At 58.8% G+C, this 15339-nt stretch overlaps 2 protein-coding genes across 6 annotated transcripts; both read right to left on the reverse strand.

Moving 5' to 3' along the window:
• Positions 1 to 1299: 1299 nt before the first annotated feature.
• On the reverse strand, positions 1300 to 12373 carry ATF6B (activating transcription factor 6 beta). Of its 5 annotated transcripts, none has more exons than XM_075555422.1 (18): positions 12253 to 12373; positions 11798 to 11877; positions 11568 to 11646; positions 11231 to 11322; positions 10575 to 10710; positions 5825 to 5910; positions 5591 to 5726; positions 5364 to 5495; positions 5079 to 5212; positions 4304 to 4489; positions 4130 to 4221; positions 3631 to 3813; positions 3353 to 3460; positions 3103 to 3184; positions 2861 to 2931; positions 2531 to 2642; positions 2333 to 2417; positions 1300 to 1949 (listed from the first exon to the last, which is right to left on the reverse strand). In XM_075555422.1, exons 1-18 carry the CDS (start codon positions 12332 to 12334, stop codon positions 1729 to 1731), a joined length of 2097 nt encoding a protein of 698 aa, XP_075411537.1. In that variant the 5' UTR covers positions 12335 to 12373; the 3' UTR covers positions 1300 to 1728. The 5 variants fall into 5 exon arrangements, with proteins under 5 accessions (XP_075411537.1, XP_075411536.1, XP_075411535.1 ...); XM_075555421.1 differs by having other exon boundaries at positions 5055 to 5212; XM_075555420.1 differs by having other exon boundaries at positions 5340 to 5495.
• Positions 12374 to 12870: 497 nt separating this feature from the next.
• Positions 12871 to 14911, reverse strand: FKBPL (FKBP prolyl isomerase like). Its single transcript, XM_075555423.1, has 2 exons — positions 14281 to 14911; positions 12871 to 13973 (listed from the first exon to the last, which is right to left on the reverse strand). Exon 2 carries the CDS (start codon positions 13897 to 13899, stop codon positions 12889 to 12891), a length of 1011 nt encoding a protein of 336 aa, XP_075411538.1. The 5' UTR covers positions 13900 to 13973; positions 14281 to 14911; the 3' UTR covers positions 12871 to 12888.
• Between the last annotated feature and the right edge of the window lie 428 nt (positions 14912 to 15339).

The raw sequence follows: 15339 nt of genomic DNA on the forward strand, positions 1-15339 counted from the left end.
TGAGGAATGGCGGTTCACACAGGTCTGCAGCCCGCCTGCTCACCATACCTCCTTCCCACCACCCCACTCCCTCAGCCAAGGGCGTCCCTTTCACACCAAAGGGCCAGCTGCTCCTTCTACACAGCCAGGAGTAGCCTGTGGCCAAGCCCCAGATTGAGCTGCCAGCCCTGTCCCCAGTGAGGAGACAAGGGGAAGGAGCCACAGGACCAAGAAAGGATCCGAGGAGGGGGGAAGAAGACTGGACGCTGTTGGAAAACATGCTTTGATGACAGGCGGACACTGTACTTGTCATGTTCACACCAACTAGATCCACGGATCTCGCTGCACAGATGAGGAGACCAAGGCCTGTAGGACACCCGCCAATCAGTGGCAAGCCTCCCCTTGCATTACAACCACTGCGTGGGGGAGGCTGCCACACCTAGGAGGCGCTGGGCTGCCCTCTGGAGGGAGGCGAGGCCTAGTTCCTGGGAGCCCCAGGTCCAGGTTGCCATAGTGACTCTCTGTTTTCACCCCAAACACAGTAATGGGCTGGGGGAGAGCCTGGCTGGACACGTGAGGGCCTCCCCTCCTCCTCCAGGCTGGGCTTGTGGCCCAGCAGCCCCTGTCCAGTCATCTGGGCGCTGTGCCCAGGCCCAGCCAACACCCTCCAGCTGACCCAGGACAGTCCTGCGGGGTCAGGTCTGAGGCGCTGCTGGCCAGGCATCTCTGCAGGTTGGGGCTGAGACCTGGCCCCTCACTCTTCCCTCGCCCCCTCCCCATTTAGAATGCACAGCCTGCTCTGCCACACCTGCCCTGTCACCTGGATTCTCAAGTGTCCCCTCTAGCTCCATGCTCAGCAGGTACCCCCTCCCTCAAGGTCCCTCCCCCCTCCCAGAGACCACCCTTCTCCACAGTGGCCCACCTTCCCTGGCTCAGGGCTCGTCTGGCTCAGGCTCCTGTAGTGCCTTAGCTGTTTGCCTGAGACAGCCATGGAGGGAGGGAGGTGGAGCTGCTGTCCGCCCTGAGGGCGTGCCCCCCACCCCACCCCTGTGCAGTCTTTCCTGTTTACTCAGACACATTCCAGAGATCACCATGAGACAGCCCCCTGGGTATCCCCCACTCCCCAACACCTCCGCAGCCGCTAGACAGACAGACTCCCAGTACAGGTGTGGGGGCAGGGGATGACATGAGGCCTGCGGTCCTGTCCCCCTCACACCCGCCCCAGCCAGCTGTGTCCTCAGGACTTGGCTCTTTGAAGCTGGTCCCTATAAAGTCACTTTAGGACAAGTTCCTGGACCCGAATCAGGAAGGCAGCCACCATTCCTTCGAATCCCTCCGAGGTGTTTATTTAATAAAAAAAAAAAAAGAACACAAGCACACGTATCAACCTGATCTCCCCGCCAACCCTCCTGGTCCCAATCCCTAGCTCTGTAACACACACTCTGTCAGACTTCCCTCGTCCTTCCTTGGACCCAGAGGGTACAAGAGCCCACCTCAACCCTCCGCTCACTTAATGCCCTCAAAGGAGGAAGCAGGGGCTGGGGGGCATAGAAGGAAAAGGAGCCGTAGCTGCTGAAGAAGGGGTGAGAGGGGAACCCCCCCACCTCCAAATAAGTGCTTGACCCCCCCAGACCCTGTCTATCCTTGACTGATTGCCCCAAGCCCGGAGAGTGGGGGAACGAACAATATTCCCGCTGGGTCGCCCCTACCTCCCACTCCCCAATGTGAAGTCAGTGTGAGTTGTTGAGGTCAGGGGTGATTGAGGTAGAGGGGCTGGTGGGAGGCCTGGTGGGCTGCAGGAGCTGGTAAGGGCCCCCCGGTGGCGTTGCCCGGGGCTGGCGCGGGCTGCTTTCGGAGCGAGGGGGGCACCGTGGAGGTCTTGATGTGGATCACCCTGGTGTCCATAACCTCGCACTCGATCTGCATCATCTCCTCGTAGTCCCCCGAGGGCCCCCGGCCGGAAAGGGTCTCTGTGAGATGGGGAGGGGGGCGCACAGAAGGGCCAGAGGGCAGGCAGGAGGAGGCCGTTCCAGAGGAGTCGAAGGGGACAGCGGCAGCGAGGAGATGGGAAAGAAGAGAGATGGCATCAGTGAGTCAGGTCATGCAGGTGAGGAAGTCAAAGGGGAAAAACAGGAAGTGAGGCCTGGCGGTTCCCAACCAACCACCCAAGCACCCTGCCCACAGGCAGGCCAGTTTGCCCGTCGCCCCCATCCAAGTCGCCTGGCGTTTGCTCTCCTCTCCAGCCATCCCCTGCTGCTTCTAACCTGTGAGCCCCATCCTTCTCTGGGATGCTCCACCCCTCTCCCGACCCCCTCCTCTGGCTCCCTCCCACACCCTGCAGGGACTGAGTTACCATTGGGGGCCATGGCCGGCATCACCAAGGACATCTTAGGCCGGGAGGTCTTATTGTGGCTGATGGCTGGGAGCAGCAAGTGGTCCTGAGGAGGAGGAGGGAAAGATGCCACCAGGTTCTCTGGCCCTGCTCTCCACCCTCCCTTTGAAGAGCTTGCTGGGTAAGCCAGAGTGATGGGGATGGGGCGGGAAGACGCACCCTCCGGAAGGAGACAACATAAAACGTGTCTTCCCGCCGGTCGATGGCATCCAGGAACTCAGGCTGGGACCGGTCCGGGTGGCGGTACAGCTGCAGCTGGCCCACAGAGCCCCTAGGTAGGTGGGAAACAGGAAGCGGGTGGGCCTAAGGGCAGGGCAGAGCCCACCATGGCAGGGGGGTGGGGAGGGGGGCTACCACAAGGACAAGAGAAAGATTGGCGGGAGGCCCCAGAGGACTCAGGCAGAACAACGGGAGTACCGACAGCTGGGGGGCAGTGTGTTTCAGGCTGAGAGTGAATCTCCCTCCATTAAGAAGCACCCCCTTCCTCACCTTTCTGGGGGGCCCGGGGGTCGGGTGGGGGCGGGCTTAACAGGAAGCAACTTCTTCCGCAGCTGAGACTTCTGGAAGGAGAGTTATCTAAGGATGTGGGGGGGAGGGGGGCAAAGGGCAAGACAGAGACAGAGACAGCCCCTGGAAACCGACGCCACCTCACTCTCACCTCTCCACTTCCCCCCAACGACCCCCCGCTGAAAATCCCCAGGACTTGGCCCTTGCCTGTTCCAGCCCCCTACCTGTCGCTCCTGGGCCTTTGGGGGAGTCCTCCGCCGCCCTCTCTGGTGGCGCTGCACCCAGCCACTCAACTCATCTGCAAGCCTGGGGAGGCAGGAGGGTGAAGCACCCAGGCGAGGCCAAGACCCCCACTCTCCTTGCCCGAGCATGGGAAGGAGGCTGGGGCTTGCACCCACGGAGGCCAGCCAGGCCAGCTAGGAGGGGTCTTGGGAAGGGAGGGTGGGCAGTGGGAAGCTCTGAGCCCATGCCCACCTCAGGGACTCCGTTCGGTTAAAGTGGCGGCAGTCGGAGGAAAGGAAGAGCTGGTCCAGGTCTCTCAGGAGCAGCTCCTTGGCGCCCCCTGGGAAGCTTGTCAGGTTCCTGGTGTGCGACCAGGAGAAGGCGATCAGGGGTCGTCAGCATCCCCCTCACCCACCCCCGGACAGATAGCAGGGAGGGAAGACAACAGCCCTCCCCGCCAGAAAGGAAAGGGAGCTTGGGGGAGGCAAAGGCTCCCTGGGGAGTGGGGGGTCCTCTCTTTCTCTTCTCACCTGAAGCTGGGTCGGCCAGCAGGGCCAGGCTGGGGGCCCTCAGGTCCCTGGGGGGAGCCCCGGGTGCGGGGTGCAGCCCCATGGACTGGCTCTTGCTCTGAGAACGCCAGCAGGTGCCTCCGGGGCCGAGCCTCCTCCCCACTCCCTGGCGCAGAGACTGGAGCCGAGGGGGGCTCGCTGATGCTGTGGGCGAGGAAGCACAGTGCGTGAGGGGAGGTCTGAGTTTAAGAGCGCACAGCCTGAGCCCTCCTGGCCTGTGGCAATGAGAACGGTGCGCGGCGCAGAGGGCCAGGAAAAGGGAGAAACGGAGACATGACGCGACAGCCTGGAACCCAGAACTTCACAGCCACCATGGTTAGCAGCAGCAGCAGCAGCAGCCCTCTGGGCCAGGAGGAAACACAAATGCATGCCCCGTGGAGCCGCAGCCCCGGGGCCACGGGTACCACCACCACCTGTGTGCGAGGGCAGGGAGGCCTGGAGGGGAAGGAGGCTCTCTCACCTGACAGGCCCAAAGTTGAAGGCAATGAAGAGGAGGAAGACCATGATGCAGACCACCTTCCTGTTCCCAGAGCCCAGCCTGAGCTCGCTGTTCTAGGAGCAGAAGAGACGGCGAGGAGGGTGAGGCAGCCGTGTCTCGGCAGGGCCCCGCCCAACCAGGGACAGGCCAGCCTACCTTGGTCAGCAGGGCCTCCAGCTGCCGGCGGAGGGCGGCATTCTCCCGGCGGAGCTGCTGGTTGTCGGTCAGCACGGCCTGCAGCCTGGCCTCCAGCCCCTGCAGGTACTCTTTCTTCTTCCTGCGGGACTGGCAGGCTGACTCCCGGTTCTTAATCATCCGCTGCTGCCGCTTCAGCAGCTTCGCCTAAGCACCGGAGGGTCCCCAAGAGAATGGAGGTGGGTGAGGGAGGGGCCCAGGCCTTCAGTGCCAGAGAATGACCAACCCACGCTAACACAGGTGCTCCCACTGCCTTACCAACCCTACCCACACAGCCCAGAGGGGTCTCCCTTCAGAAGGGGGACTGCTGTCAGCCACTCTCTACTCTTGTTCCTCCAAGCTGGGGAGGTTAGACTGCAGGAGGAACTGGCTCCATCTGGCTAGAACCTCAGTTCCTCTCCTTGGCTGATTGTCCTTTGCCACAGACCTGCTTTCGAAGGCCCAAAGCTTAGAACACCTTACTTGGCTTTCCCCTAGGAAGCAGCTCCCCCCCGCCCCCCACCAACTCCCTCAGCCGTAACACAGTGTGAGGTCCCTGCCTTTGCTTTACTGAAGGCCACCCCACTGCTCCATCCGGAGCAACGGGGTTAAAATTCACAGAGCCGGGTCCCCTTGGAACCCCAGGCTCCTCTTCCCTTGCTGCTCCTAGGTCCCTGGTCCTTTCTTAGCGCTCCCTCCGGAACGGACTGTCCTCCTCGTGTCTGTTACTAACGGCGCTCTTCTCCCCAGTCATTACATCCACTTCCGGAGGGCAGGCGCTCCCAGGCATGGGCGCTGGGACGATGCTCTTCCTCTCGGGCCGTGGGGCAGCGGGGCTGGAGCCCTCCGGCTGGACTCGAAGAGCACCCTGAATAAGCACAACTGGGGGCACTGGGGCAACACAACAGGGGGTAGGGGGCAGAGAGCCCCGAGTCAGGCAGGGCTCCCATACACCTCCCCCCCACGCCCAAGGGCTGGGAGCTTCAGAGCCGTGAGCTCCCGAAGGAGGCCCATTCACCTGCCGGTCCCCCCTCTTCAGTACCTGGAGGGGGCTGCACGAGGCGCTGCAGGAGGACGGTGGTGCTGGGGGGCACAGCTGTGGGGGGCAGCGGGACAGTGGTCAGCATCACAGGCTTGGGCTGCAGTGGAGGCTTCCGGGGAGGCAGGATTTTGCCTACAGGCAAAGTGAGAGGGAGGAAGGGAGGAAGGACGGTCAGGCCCACAGGCCTCTGGCCAGGGACCCCAGAGGTAGGGAGGCTGCCCCATTACCTGAGGAGCCCTCAGGGGCAGGGCCCATGCTCATCTGGACAGCTCCAAATGGGGGGGTCGGGACATCCCGAAGGAGGCACCCTGGAGGGCCTGGGGATTCTGTCTTCACTTCCAGGACCTCCTCTCCTACGAGGGCCTATTTGGGGCATTCAGGGGAGAGGTTGGTCAGGAGTGCCCGCAGCCGCCAGAGGCGGCCCTGGAGAGGCAGGGGAAGGCCGGGCCGCGGCAGCTCACCTGGCTGGGGGACTCGGCTGAGAGCAGGGAAGCCTCCGAGTGCACGGAAGAGGACGGAGAGAGAGGCTCAATCTTGGTCTGTACATCTGCGTGGGGAGACAGCAGGAGACAAGCCACGGGCTATCAGGCCACCAGGGAAGGGGAGAGGAAAGGTGGGACACAGGCACTGCTCCTTAGGGACTCTTCCCCACGCTCACCCTGCTCTCCTCCTCCCCAGTACTTGCACCCAATCCCTCCTGGGAAAACTCATCAGGCACCAGGCGGGAGACCCAGGAGCAGGAGACCTGGCGCCCCCTCCTCTGCAGTGCTGCCTCCCTCTCTCCTCCCGGCGACAGTTCAGTCCCCCTCAGGCTGCCTGGGCCTCAGCTTGCTGCGCTCTTCCTCAGAGATCTAGTCCAATCACACAGAGGGGGTCTTTCCGGCATTCAGATGGGCCCCGATTCCTATTTTGCTGAGTTGCGGCCTCATCTCATCTCTAGGGACTGACTTACAGGCCCACTCAAAAGCCATGCTGGCGTCCAGCTCCTTGGACTTGTGACCTGTGACTTTGCTGGAGGAAACAGGGTGGTCTCTGTTAGGCCCGGGTGAGTAGGGTGGGCCTTACCCCACTCCCTCGTGAGGGGGTCATATAGAAAGAGAATGACAGCTGAGAGAGTACAGACGCCACTGGGACGGAGGCAGCTGCAGCTGTGATCAGGAAACCAACGAAGGATGGCCACAGCCCCCAGAAACTACGAGAACCCCCCGGGCGGGCGTCCACACGGCCAAGAGCCGGGTTTGAGCCTGTGAAAGTCTGTCTCTGTCCTCGGAAGCCACCCACTCTTGGTCTTTGCGATGGCCGTCCTAGGGCACGATGACCCTGTCCCAGAGCTGCCGTCACCCTCCCCACCCTTGACTGCTCACTTGCCACCACTGACGCCACTCCAACTAGCCGCACACTCCGCACAAGTTCCCTGCCAGTTGACATCAGCCCCCCAGGCCCCAAATCTCAGCGCCCCAGTCACCTCTGTGCCTAAGTGGTCCTTCTGGCTTGCTACCCCCTGGAGAGCAGCGGCAAGGTCCACATGGGGCAGCAAAGCCTCTGTGAGCGCCAGATCCGCCCAGGAGTCCCCACCGACCCTGCATTCTCATACTCCATGACCGGGCCAACTCATAGGGCTACATCATCATTTCAATTCCCTTTCTATCTCTGACCGGGCAATGTTCCCCGGATATAAAATCCCCAAGGTGCACAAAGGAATTTCACGGGAAGGGGATCTCCTCTTCCCTGGCCCCCATGCCCCTCCCCGGAGGGGACTACTATTAGTACAGCTGAACCCTCCCACGACTCTCCACGGGCCAGCACCGGTTCTCTGCTTCGTGTTGAGCAAGGTGACGCGTACAGACCTCGAAACGCAGCCTCGAGGGGGAAGTGCTGGGGTTGGTAGCTGCTGTCAACTTGGCTATGATTCACAGCGACCCCGTGTGACGGCGTACAAGAGCTCTGGCGGGCTTTCTTGATTTCATGAAAGCGGATCACCCGGCCTGCTCTTTGGCAGTACCAAAGGGTATCTTTGAACCACCAACCTCACGCAACTACACAGCAGCAGTGACTCGCCACCCTTGACAAAAGTCACCATGGACCTTTTGACTGCTAAGGGCTTGTCCGCTCTTGTTTGTTCTCTTCAAAAAGCAATAATGTTCTGGATGACACCTGTCTCCTCCCCCACTAGCCTGACCCTACTCTGGGGCCCAGCTTCTGGCTGGAGCTCAGTGCCGCAGAGGGAGGCGGTGCCAGGAGACCCAGAGGGCACGGGGCAGGAGTGAGGTCCACTCCAGTTCCCAATATGAGTGTGCCACCTCTTTCCTGCCACGACCCCAACTGATACAAATAACCCCAAACTGCAATTTAACACTCTCTTAGGAGGCACCAAACTCATTCTGTCTCTACACATGTACACACATAAATACAGTCACACACATACATAAACACACACACACACGGCTTCAAAGTTTGTGGAAAATGCAATTAAAAGATCATGGAGTTTTCCCATCTACCCTCTGAATTAGACACATTATCATCCTCATTTTGATGGACGAAAGGGGTTAAGTAACCTGCCCAAACCACACGGCTCCTAAGTGATGAAGTCAACATTTGGTCCTTGGCCTCCTGGATCTAGTCCACAATCTCTCAGCCTGGCAGGGTTACGCACTGGGTAACCGCGAGGTAAACAGTGTGAACCCACCAGCTGCTCTGTGGGAACAAGATGAGGCTTTCTGCTCATCTGTGGGGTGACAGCTTGGGATCCCCACAGGGGACAGACAGTTCTACTCTCCGAGAGGGCCACTGAGTCACAATGGACTCAGCAGCAGTGAGTTTTGTTTCCTCCCTTTTTTTTTACTTAGCCTGCTTTTGCCACATGACACCTGAGGTTGACCGTAGTTCTCTGCCTACTACCCCACCTCCAAGATGGCCTATGTCCTCATCTCGACACTGCTCTAGCTCCTTGGTTTCCGGCTGCGTGGACTCCCTTCGAGCCCCAGCAGCTGCAGCAGCATGGCTTCAGCCCCCGCCCTGTCTTAAACTCGCTCTGGGAGCTTACATCTTCCTGGGTCTCAGCCAGAAGCCCCGGAGGCGGAGTGGTTCTGTGCTGGGTGGAAATGGCTGGCTGCTCCGAGAGAGGAAGACCGGGCTTTCTACTCCCGTCAAGAGTTACAGCCATGCAATCTCCCAGGACCATCTGTCCCATAGGGTCACGCTGGGGGTGAGTTTTGACTTCAGCCATCTCCTTGCTTTCCTATGTCAAGGACTTCCGAATCTTCCCCCTGGAAACCACTTCTGGGTTCCGAGGGTCCTGGTGGCACGGTAGTGAGCATGCTCAGCTGCTAAGCAAAAGGTTGGTTCAAATCTACAGCTGCTACAGTGGTCTGCTTTCAAAAAACTGGGAGCCTTCACTTTTATGGAAGCTTAATGCTTACTCCCTGTGGGGAACTCAATTCTGCCCTAGCAGGTCACTGCAGTCCAAATCAGGATGCTCCACTGTCACTTTGAAAGTGGCAGTCCACAACTCCCAGCTGGAATGCCATCATCCTGCCCAACCAGGGGGCTCCTGCTCCTGCAGTTGATCCCGCATCCTTTGATGCCCACCTGTCTCCAACACCCCAGGGATCCCTCCCTACTCCAATGACCGTGATTCATTCCTTTGACCGTCTCCTCAGCATCCCAGTATCTTTCCCCATTTACTGCGCGAGCTTCTCCTCTGGTCTTCCTGCTTCCCCGCTTCCTTTCTGCGACCCATTCTCTACTCTGCCACCTGCGGTATTCCTGAAAGGCTTTCAACTGCCCACACAAGGAAAGCTGAGCACCTTGGATTAGCAAGGAAGGCGCCTCCCCCTGCCTGCAGCCTCTCCAGCTCCTCCCTAACTCCTACACTCCCATCTCCGCTCTGAGAGCATGTGCACACCAGAGTCAGGGTGCGCACCTCCCCCCCCCCCACCCCCGGGAACATGTTGCTGATCCCGTCCCAACCCAGTACTGAATTATGTCCTCCCTAACAATGTGTTAGAATCCTAGCTCCCACACATGTGGATGTAATCCTATTTGTTATGTTAGTGAGACGCGTGGGTGGATAATAAATCTTAAACCTAATCCCTTGAGCCCTCACAAGCAGGCACAAGCCTGGGAAGAGCGACGGGCGGCCGCGCCACGTGAGGACCATGAGGGAAATGAGGAACAACGGACTGGACAAGGCTCCTCCCCCAGAGTTGGTGCCCTGAAGGCAGACTTGGCGCCTCCTGAGCTGCGAGGAAACAGAAGCCACCCACTTACAGTGTTTCTGACACAGTAAGACTGGGCAAGGAAGAGTTTCCCCTTCCACAAACTTTCATGGCACCCACTGAGGAGCTCGCTCCGACACTGCAGGATTCTCAAATGACCTTGCCTGGTGCCTGGTTAGGAGTAGGTGCTCAATCTGCACTTTCAGGCACAAGAGGAAACACACAGAGAGCTTTTTAAAAACAGTACAAGCAGCACAATAACGGGTCAGGAGCTTCTCTCCGGTGCAGGGGGTCCTCCTGCACCCCTGAGGCCAGAGGCTCACTCCAGCACTCTCGTTCCACAGTACAACCCAGGCATTCCGCCTTCTCTCCACCTCTCTCCTCTTCCAAGGAGGATGAGGTTGCTTGCAGATCTGGGCTGGGCATGACAAACTGCCCGAATGGTGACTGAACCCCGCTCCACTGGCCCCGTGATGAAATGGATCCACTTCTGATGGTTATGGTGGACGTGATGTGGGTATACGGTTAACGTCTCTCTTCAAAGGCAGTCATACCACTTTGGCATCAAAAATGATGTGTGAATTTGAGAAAAACGAAACAACATCAATCACGGTCATTGTTGAATCTACAGACAGGGCAGATGGTATTTGGACTTTTCTGTAAGCCTGGAAATTTTTATAATTCAATGATGGGATGGGGGAAGGAACATATATGACAGATGCTCTAAACTGTCGGTACGTTTTAAGAAAAGGGATAATCTCGGGGAGTAAGGCATACCTACAAAGAAAGAAAATCGCCTTCAACTCAATACTGCTGTGGCTTCCTAAATTTCTCCCGCCCTCCTGGCTTCCTCCTTGGCTCTCTGCCACTTTTCCTCTGCCCCGATTTCACCCTCACGCATGTGCGCGCACACACACACACACACACACACACACACAGTCTCTCTCTCTCTCCACCATGGCCAAGCCTGAGGATCCGGGAAAGCTGTTATTACCTGAGGGACCATCACAGCTGGGGTCAACATGGATCTGGACGGTTTCAAATGGGGACATTGGACCATCCCCCAGGAGGCATAACGGGGGTGCTAAGGACTCTGTCTTCACATCCAGCACCTCATCTATACCAGGAGCCTGGGAGAGAGTGGGGGCAGAAGCAGAAGGAGAGGGAGAAATCAAAACACAGGAGAGGTGGTGAGCAGACGCAAGAAGGAAAGCTTTAGAACTCACAAGCCACCAATTCTTTGCCATTCTGGTTTCAGTGGAACTGAGTGTCTTCCTAAGACACCTGGGGCGCCTCAGTTTCACTTCTCTATTTGTGGGAGAGCTGAAGTCTCAAGATTAGAATGAGGGTCTTAGAGTAGACACCCTAGTAAGAAGTACTTACAGAATTCCCTGCAGTTAACCACTCTCCTCTTCCCGGCTACCCTGACTTATGGACAGTAATAGGGCCCGGTCTTCACTTTTAGACAGAGCTATGAACTTGAGGGCATCCCCCAAATGGCAAAGGCAGGGAAGAAGGGTGACCCCCCCCACCCCCGTCCAATCAAAGCTCAGCACACATAAGCCATTTCACCAGTATCTATGGATGAAGGGAATGGAGCAGAGTGCCTTGCCACTGAGAAGGGGTGGCTGAGGAAGCTGGCTGGCTCACCTGGCTGAAGGGCTCTGTAGAGAGATGGGATGATTCAGAACTCAGGGAGGAGGAGGAGCAGGGTGAGGAGGGCTCAGACTTCACCTGAAGATCTGGAAGAGAAGGGGTTAGAAAATCACCAGGAAGCAGCGCCTGCGAAGAATCCAAAAAGTGTCCAGGGACATAAGGGTGGGGATTCCCCTTACTAGGGGAAACAATGGGGGAGGGACGAATACTCAAGGGATTATGTAGAAGTGGGGTGAGAATGCAGGGAATTCCAGACTTCCTAGCTCCTGGGAAACTGAGAGGATGAGAGAGAGTTTCTGGGAGAACGAGGAGAGCAAAAAGGCTGTGTTACCTGGGAAGATAGGCAGGGAGTCCCATGGGGGCTCAGTGGGGCTGGCATCCATCCCCACGTCCAGGGACCGGCCATCAAACTGCAGGTGGGAAGCAATCATCAGGCAGGAAGGTGAGCCTGGAGGCTCGGTTGGGGGGGGGGGGCGGGTTGGGCTCTGGCCCGGGGAGGTGTCCTAGGTCTGGGGCGACTCCCACCCACCGCGGATTAGGGACAGGGTGCGGGAGTAATACCGGGACATCCTGCTCGGGGCAGCGGAACAGCTGCGTCTGCTCCTCCGCCACTTCATCCAGGCCAGTATACAGGGCACAGTCTGCAAAGGGTGAGGAGCGTGAGGGGTGCAGGTGGAGGGGGTGGTCCGGTGGCCTAGCCTACGGATCGGCACACCAGCCCCTGCCCCGTCGGATCGATCGCTGACTTGAAAAGGGATCCAGCCACAGAACCTCTGCCTCGCCTCCACTGACTCCGGAGCCACCCAAAGCTCCCGAAGTGAGTGGAGCTCTTCCCCAACTCCCAGGGTACCCCCACCCCTCCAAATGCACAGCGGGGGGCCCCTGCTCCGCCCTTCGGAGGGTGGATTCCGGATCTGCCCAGCCTTCCTCGTTTGGACTTCCGATTCCGTCCCACGTGCCTCAGGGCCACAGTCTGCCGCCGCCCCCTCCCCTCCCCGCGGCCCCACCACGCTGACCCCAATCCTCTGGGCTCAGCAGGTTGTCGGTGAAGAAACGGGTCGGGTCGGCAATCTCGCTGAGGAGCATCAGCTCCGCCATCTTTGCCCCCCACCCCCCAGCATGAGACGCTCCCGAGGCCCGCCTTTCCCCATCGTCGACGAATCGGTGGACTGTTGAGGGAACAGGGGGGCGTTCCGGAAGCTTTCCCGACCAATAAGAGACCGGGGTGGGGAACACGTGGGTCAATAGAAGCGGTGACAGCGCAGCTCAGGCCAATCGGAGCACGAGCGAAGGCGGCCGCGGCCTCACCGCGCCGGCTAAGGTCTGCGCATGCGCCGAGTAGGGCTGTGTGGTGCAAAGCATCTTGGGAGATGTAGTTTAGATTTTTAAACCTCGCCCCGCCCCCAGCCCCGCCTATCTACATTCAGGCGCCGGGAAAAGCGAGTAGTTCCTCCCACAAACAGAAGACAGTAAGAATGTTTTTAAAGCAAAGGAGGTCGACGAGGGCACTGCGACTACGTCCTTTGCGTAGGCAAACGCCGAAAATAGGATACGGAGTGAAAGTCCCCCCTCCCACCTCTAGGATCCCCGCAAGTTTCACAGCACAGACCACAAGTCACAGGTTTCTGTCTCTTTCAAGGGTGAATTTTTAATCAGCCAAACATCTTGCGTAGACCCTGAGCCAACGCGGCGTCCTGTTTCCTCCCCTGAAGGACCACCTTCCCCAGCTCCTCCTGAGCGGCCCTGTTCCTTGGATCGATGGCCAGCACCTTCCTGAGGTCATCGGTGGCTTTCCCCAGGTTCCCAAGGGCGGCCTGGGCAACCCCTCTCCGGTACAAAGCCTTCACGTGCCCAGGCTCTCGCTCCAGTGCCTTGTCACAGCTCTGGGCGGCCAACTGGGGCTGCCCCAGCAACAGCTGGCAGGCGGCTAGGTTGGCATGGAGCGCGGCTCGTTCTGGAGGGCCAGGTGGCGGTAAAGACAGCAGCAGCCGAAGAGCCCGGCCGTAGCATCGGGCAGCCCCTTCAGGATTCCCGGCTCGAAATAATTCTGTACCCTGAGCACGTTCTTCCCGGGCCAGGGCTTCCTTCTCACTGGCCTCCAGCTCCCAGGAGTCCCGGCCCTGGGTGAAGGCGGCCAGTGTGAGCCTGCCGGGGGCTCCGGAGTGCCCAGGGAGGTGAAGCTCCGCCTGCTCTCCCTGACACATGGACTCCAAACATTTCTCCACCAGCTCTCTCCAAGGGTTTTCCCTCCCGGGCCCGACTCCCAAAGTGAGCTCTGTCCAGCCTTCTGGCAGTCCTGCGCCTAAAGGAAACCCCGAGACCAGTACCCGACAGCAGGAGCCCAGCTTGGGTTTATCCAAGCCTTGGCCACGGGTTACGATCTTCTTAACAAAACTCCCATCAGGACAGTACCAGAGATGGGAAGCCTGAAGGGGCTCTCGGAGCTCACTGGACGATCCAAGAGACTTGGCATCTTCTTCAAGTTCAGTGGCCACTTCTTGAGGATGCTCTAGAATTTGGCTGATGGGACCTGGCTTTCCACCCAGCTCAGGGATTTCAGTGGGATCGCCTCTGGGCTGATGCCTAAAGTGAGGAGCGGAGCCCTGTGGGTGCCGTTGGGAGGTGTCCTTCTCTCCCTCCGCACTGCCTGGGGGCATCTCCATTTGGCTAGCTGGTCCCTTCCACCATGGGCCGGTTGTGTTGCTCAGCGAGGGATGGGCCTGATTCAGGCCAGCAGCTGAAACGAAAATCAAAACGGTGCTAGACGCAGAGTTCTTACTTTGATTCCGCTCTCATCCGTTCCGCAAAGCAAGACCTGGTGCTGAAAGTCCCCAATTCCCACCACCTCCGTGGCCCGACAACTCAGCCTATTCCAGCCTCCGTAGTACACCTGACCCCCGAAACCGAACGTAAAACTACATGTTCCACAATTCCTTGCGGTTTCAAACAGCCGCCCTACTACGGATAGCCAATAGAACCAAAAGGACCCGAGAGGCCGAAAGCGCGTCAAAGATTGGTGGCAATTCCCGGACCATTCAAATTACCTCGCTTTCCCAGGTTCACCGAGTATGGCCCTCTGAATCTTTCCCAAAGAGGAGGCGACGGGCTGGGATACCGCGGACGAGCAGGGGACAGCCACTGCCAGCAAATCCTGGGGCGCCCCCAAGCATGGCGAATCGAGTCAAATTCCGGGCAGCCAATCGGGAAGGAGGAAGCGTCCTGTTACCCCGCCCACGGGGCGTGACATCCTTTCCCTCGGAACCAGGAAGCTGCAGCCCTTAGCAACCGACGCAGACCGTGGGCCCGGGGTCTGGCTGGCAGGTTGTCGAGTCTTAAATCTAAGCAGATCCTGGAATGAGAACACCTTGGAGCCGAGAATGGCGGGGCAGGGGGACCTGGAGCCGGGAATGGCGGGAGCAGGGGGAAGGGAGCGATGGACTGATCGTGGTGGCCGACCTCAAGCCCACTGTACTATATGTTGGGCGCTCCCAGCCTTAGTCGTTCCCTGCCCCACAGCCTGCTCACTCCCTGGATGCTCCAGGATAAACCCGCTGCCCTCTTTCTCCTCAACGGCCCCACGTGCTCTTGGAGAATCACCGGAGACCTCCTTACTCTTCATATCCAGTGCGATTGCTCAAAGTCATCGCCGTGGAGAAATCGTTGACAAACGTCCACCGGCATGCACATCATCTGCGAAATGTGTTGAACTCGCTGAACTCGGAGACTCTGGGGTGGAGCTTGTGGTTCTGCGGGGCTGACAAGCTCCAAACGACACGACACCAGTGCTGCTGGGCCACGGATCATACTTCGAATAATGTCATTCTAGACCAACTTCAGGCGCTTGGTGGCATAGGGCCGTGAACTGCAGGGTTGGCAGTTCAAAACCACTAGCCACGCCTCAGAAGACCCGCGAGGCTTTCTCCTCCCTCAAAAAACTACAGGCCCAGATACCCACAGGGCAGTTGCGCTTTATCCTATAGACTATAGTATAGAGTCACAATGAGCATCAACTCAATGGTGGTGAGCTTGGTTTTGTATTGTTTTTTTAAATCATTGGAGGCTTGTTCAACTCTTATCACAATCCATCCATCCATCCATGTGTC

This window comes from Tenrec ecaudatus, chromosome 7 (genome assembly GCF_050624435.1).
Source record: "Tenrec ecaudatus isolate mTenEca1 chromosome 7, mTenEca1.hap1, whole genome shotgun sequence".
Classification (NCBI taxonomy): domain Eukaryota; kingdom Metazoa; phylum Chordata; class Mammalia; order Afrosoricida; family Tenrecidae; genus Tenrec; species Tenrec ecaudatus.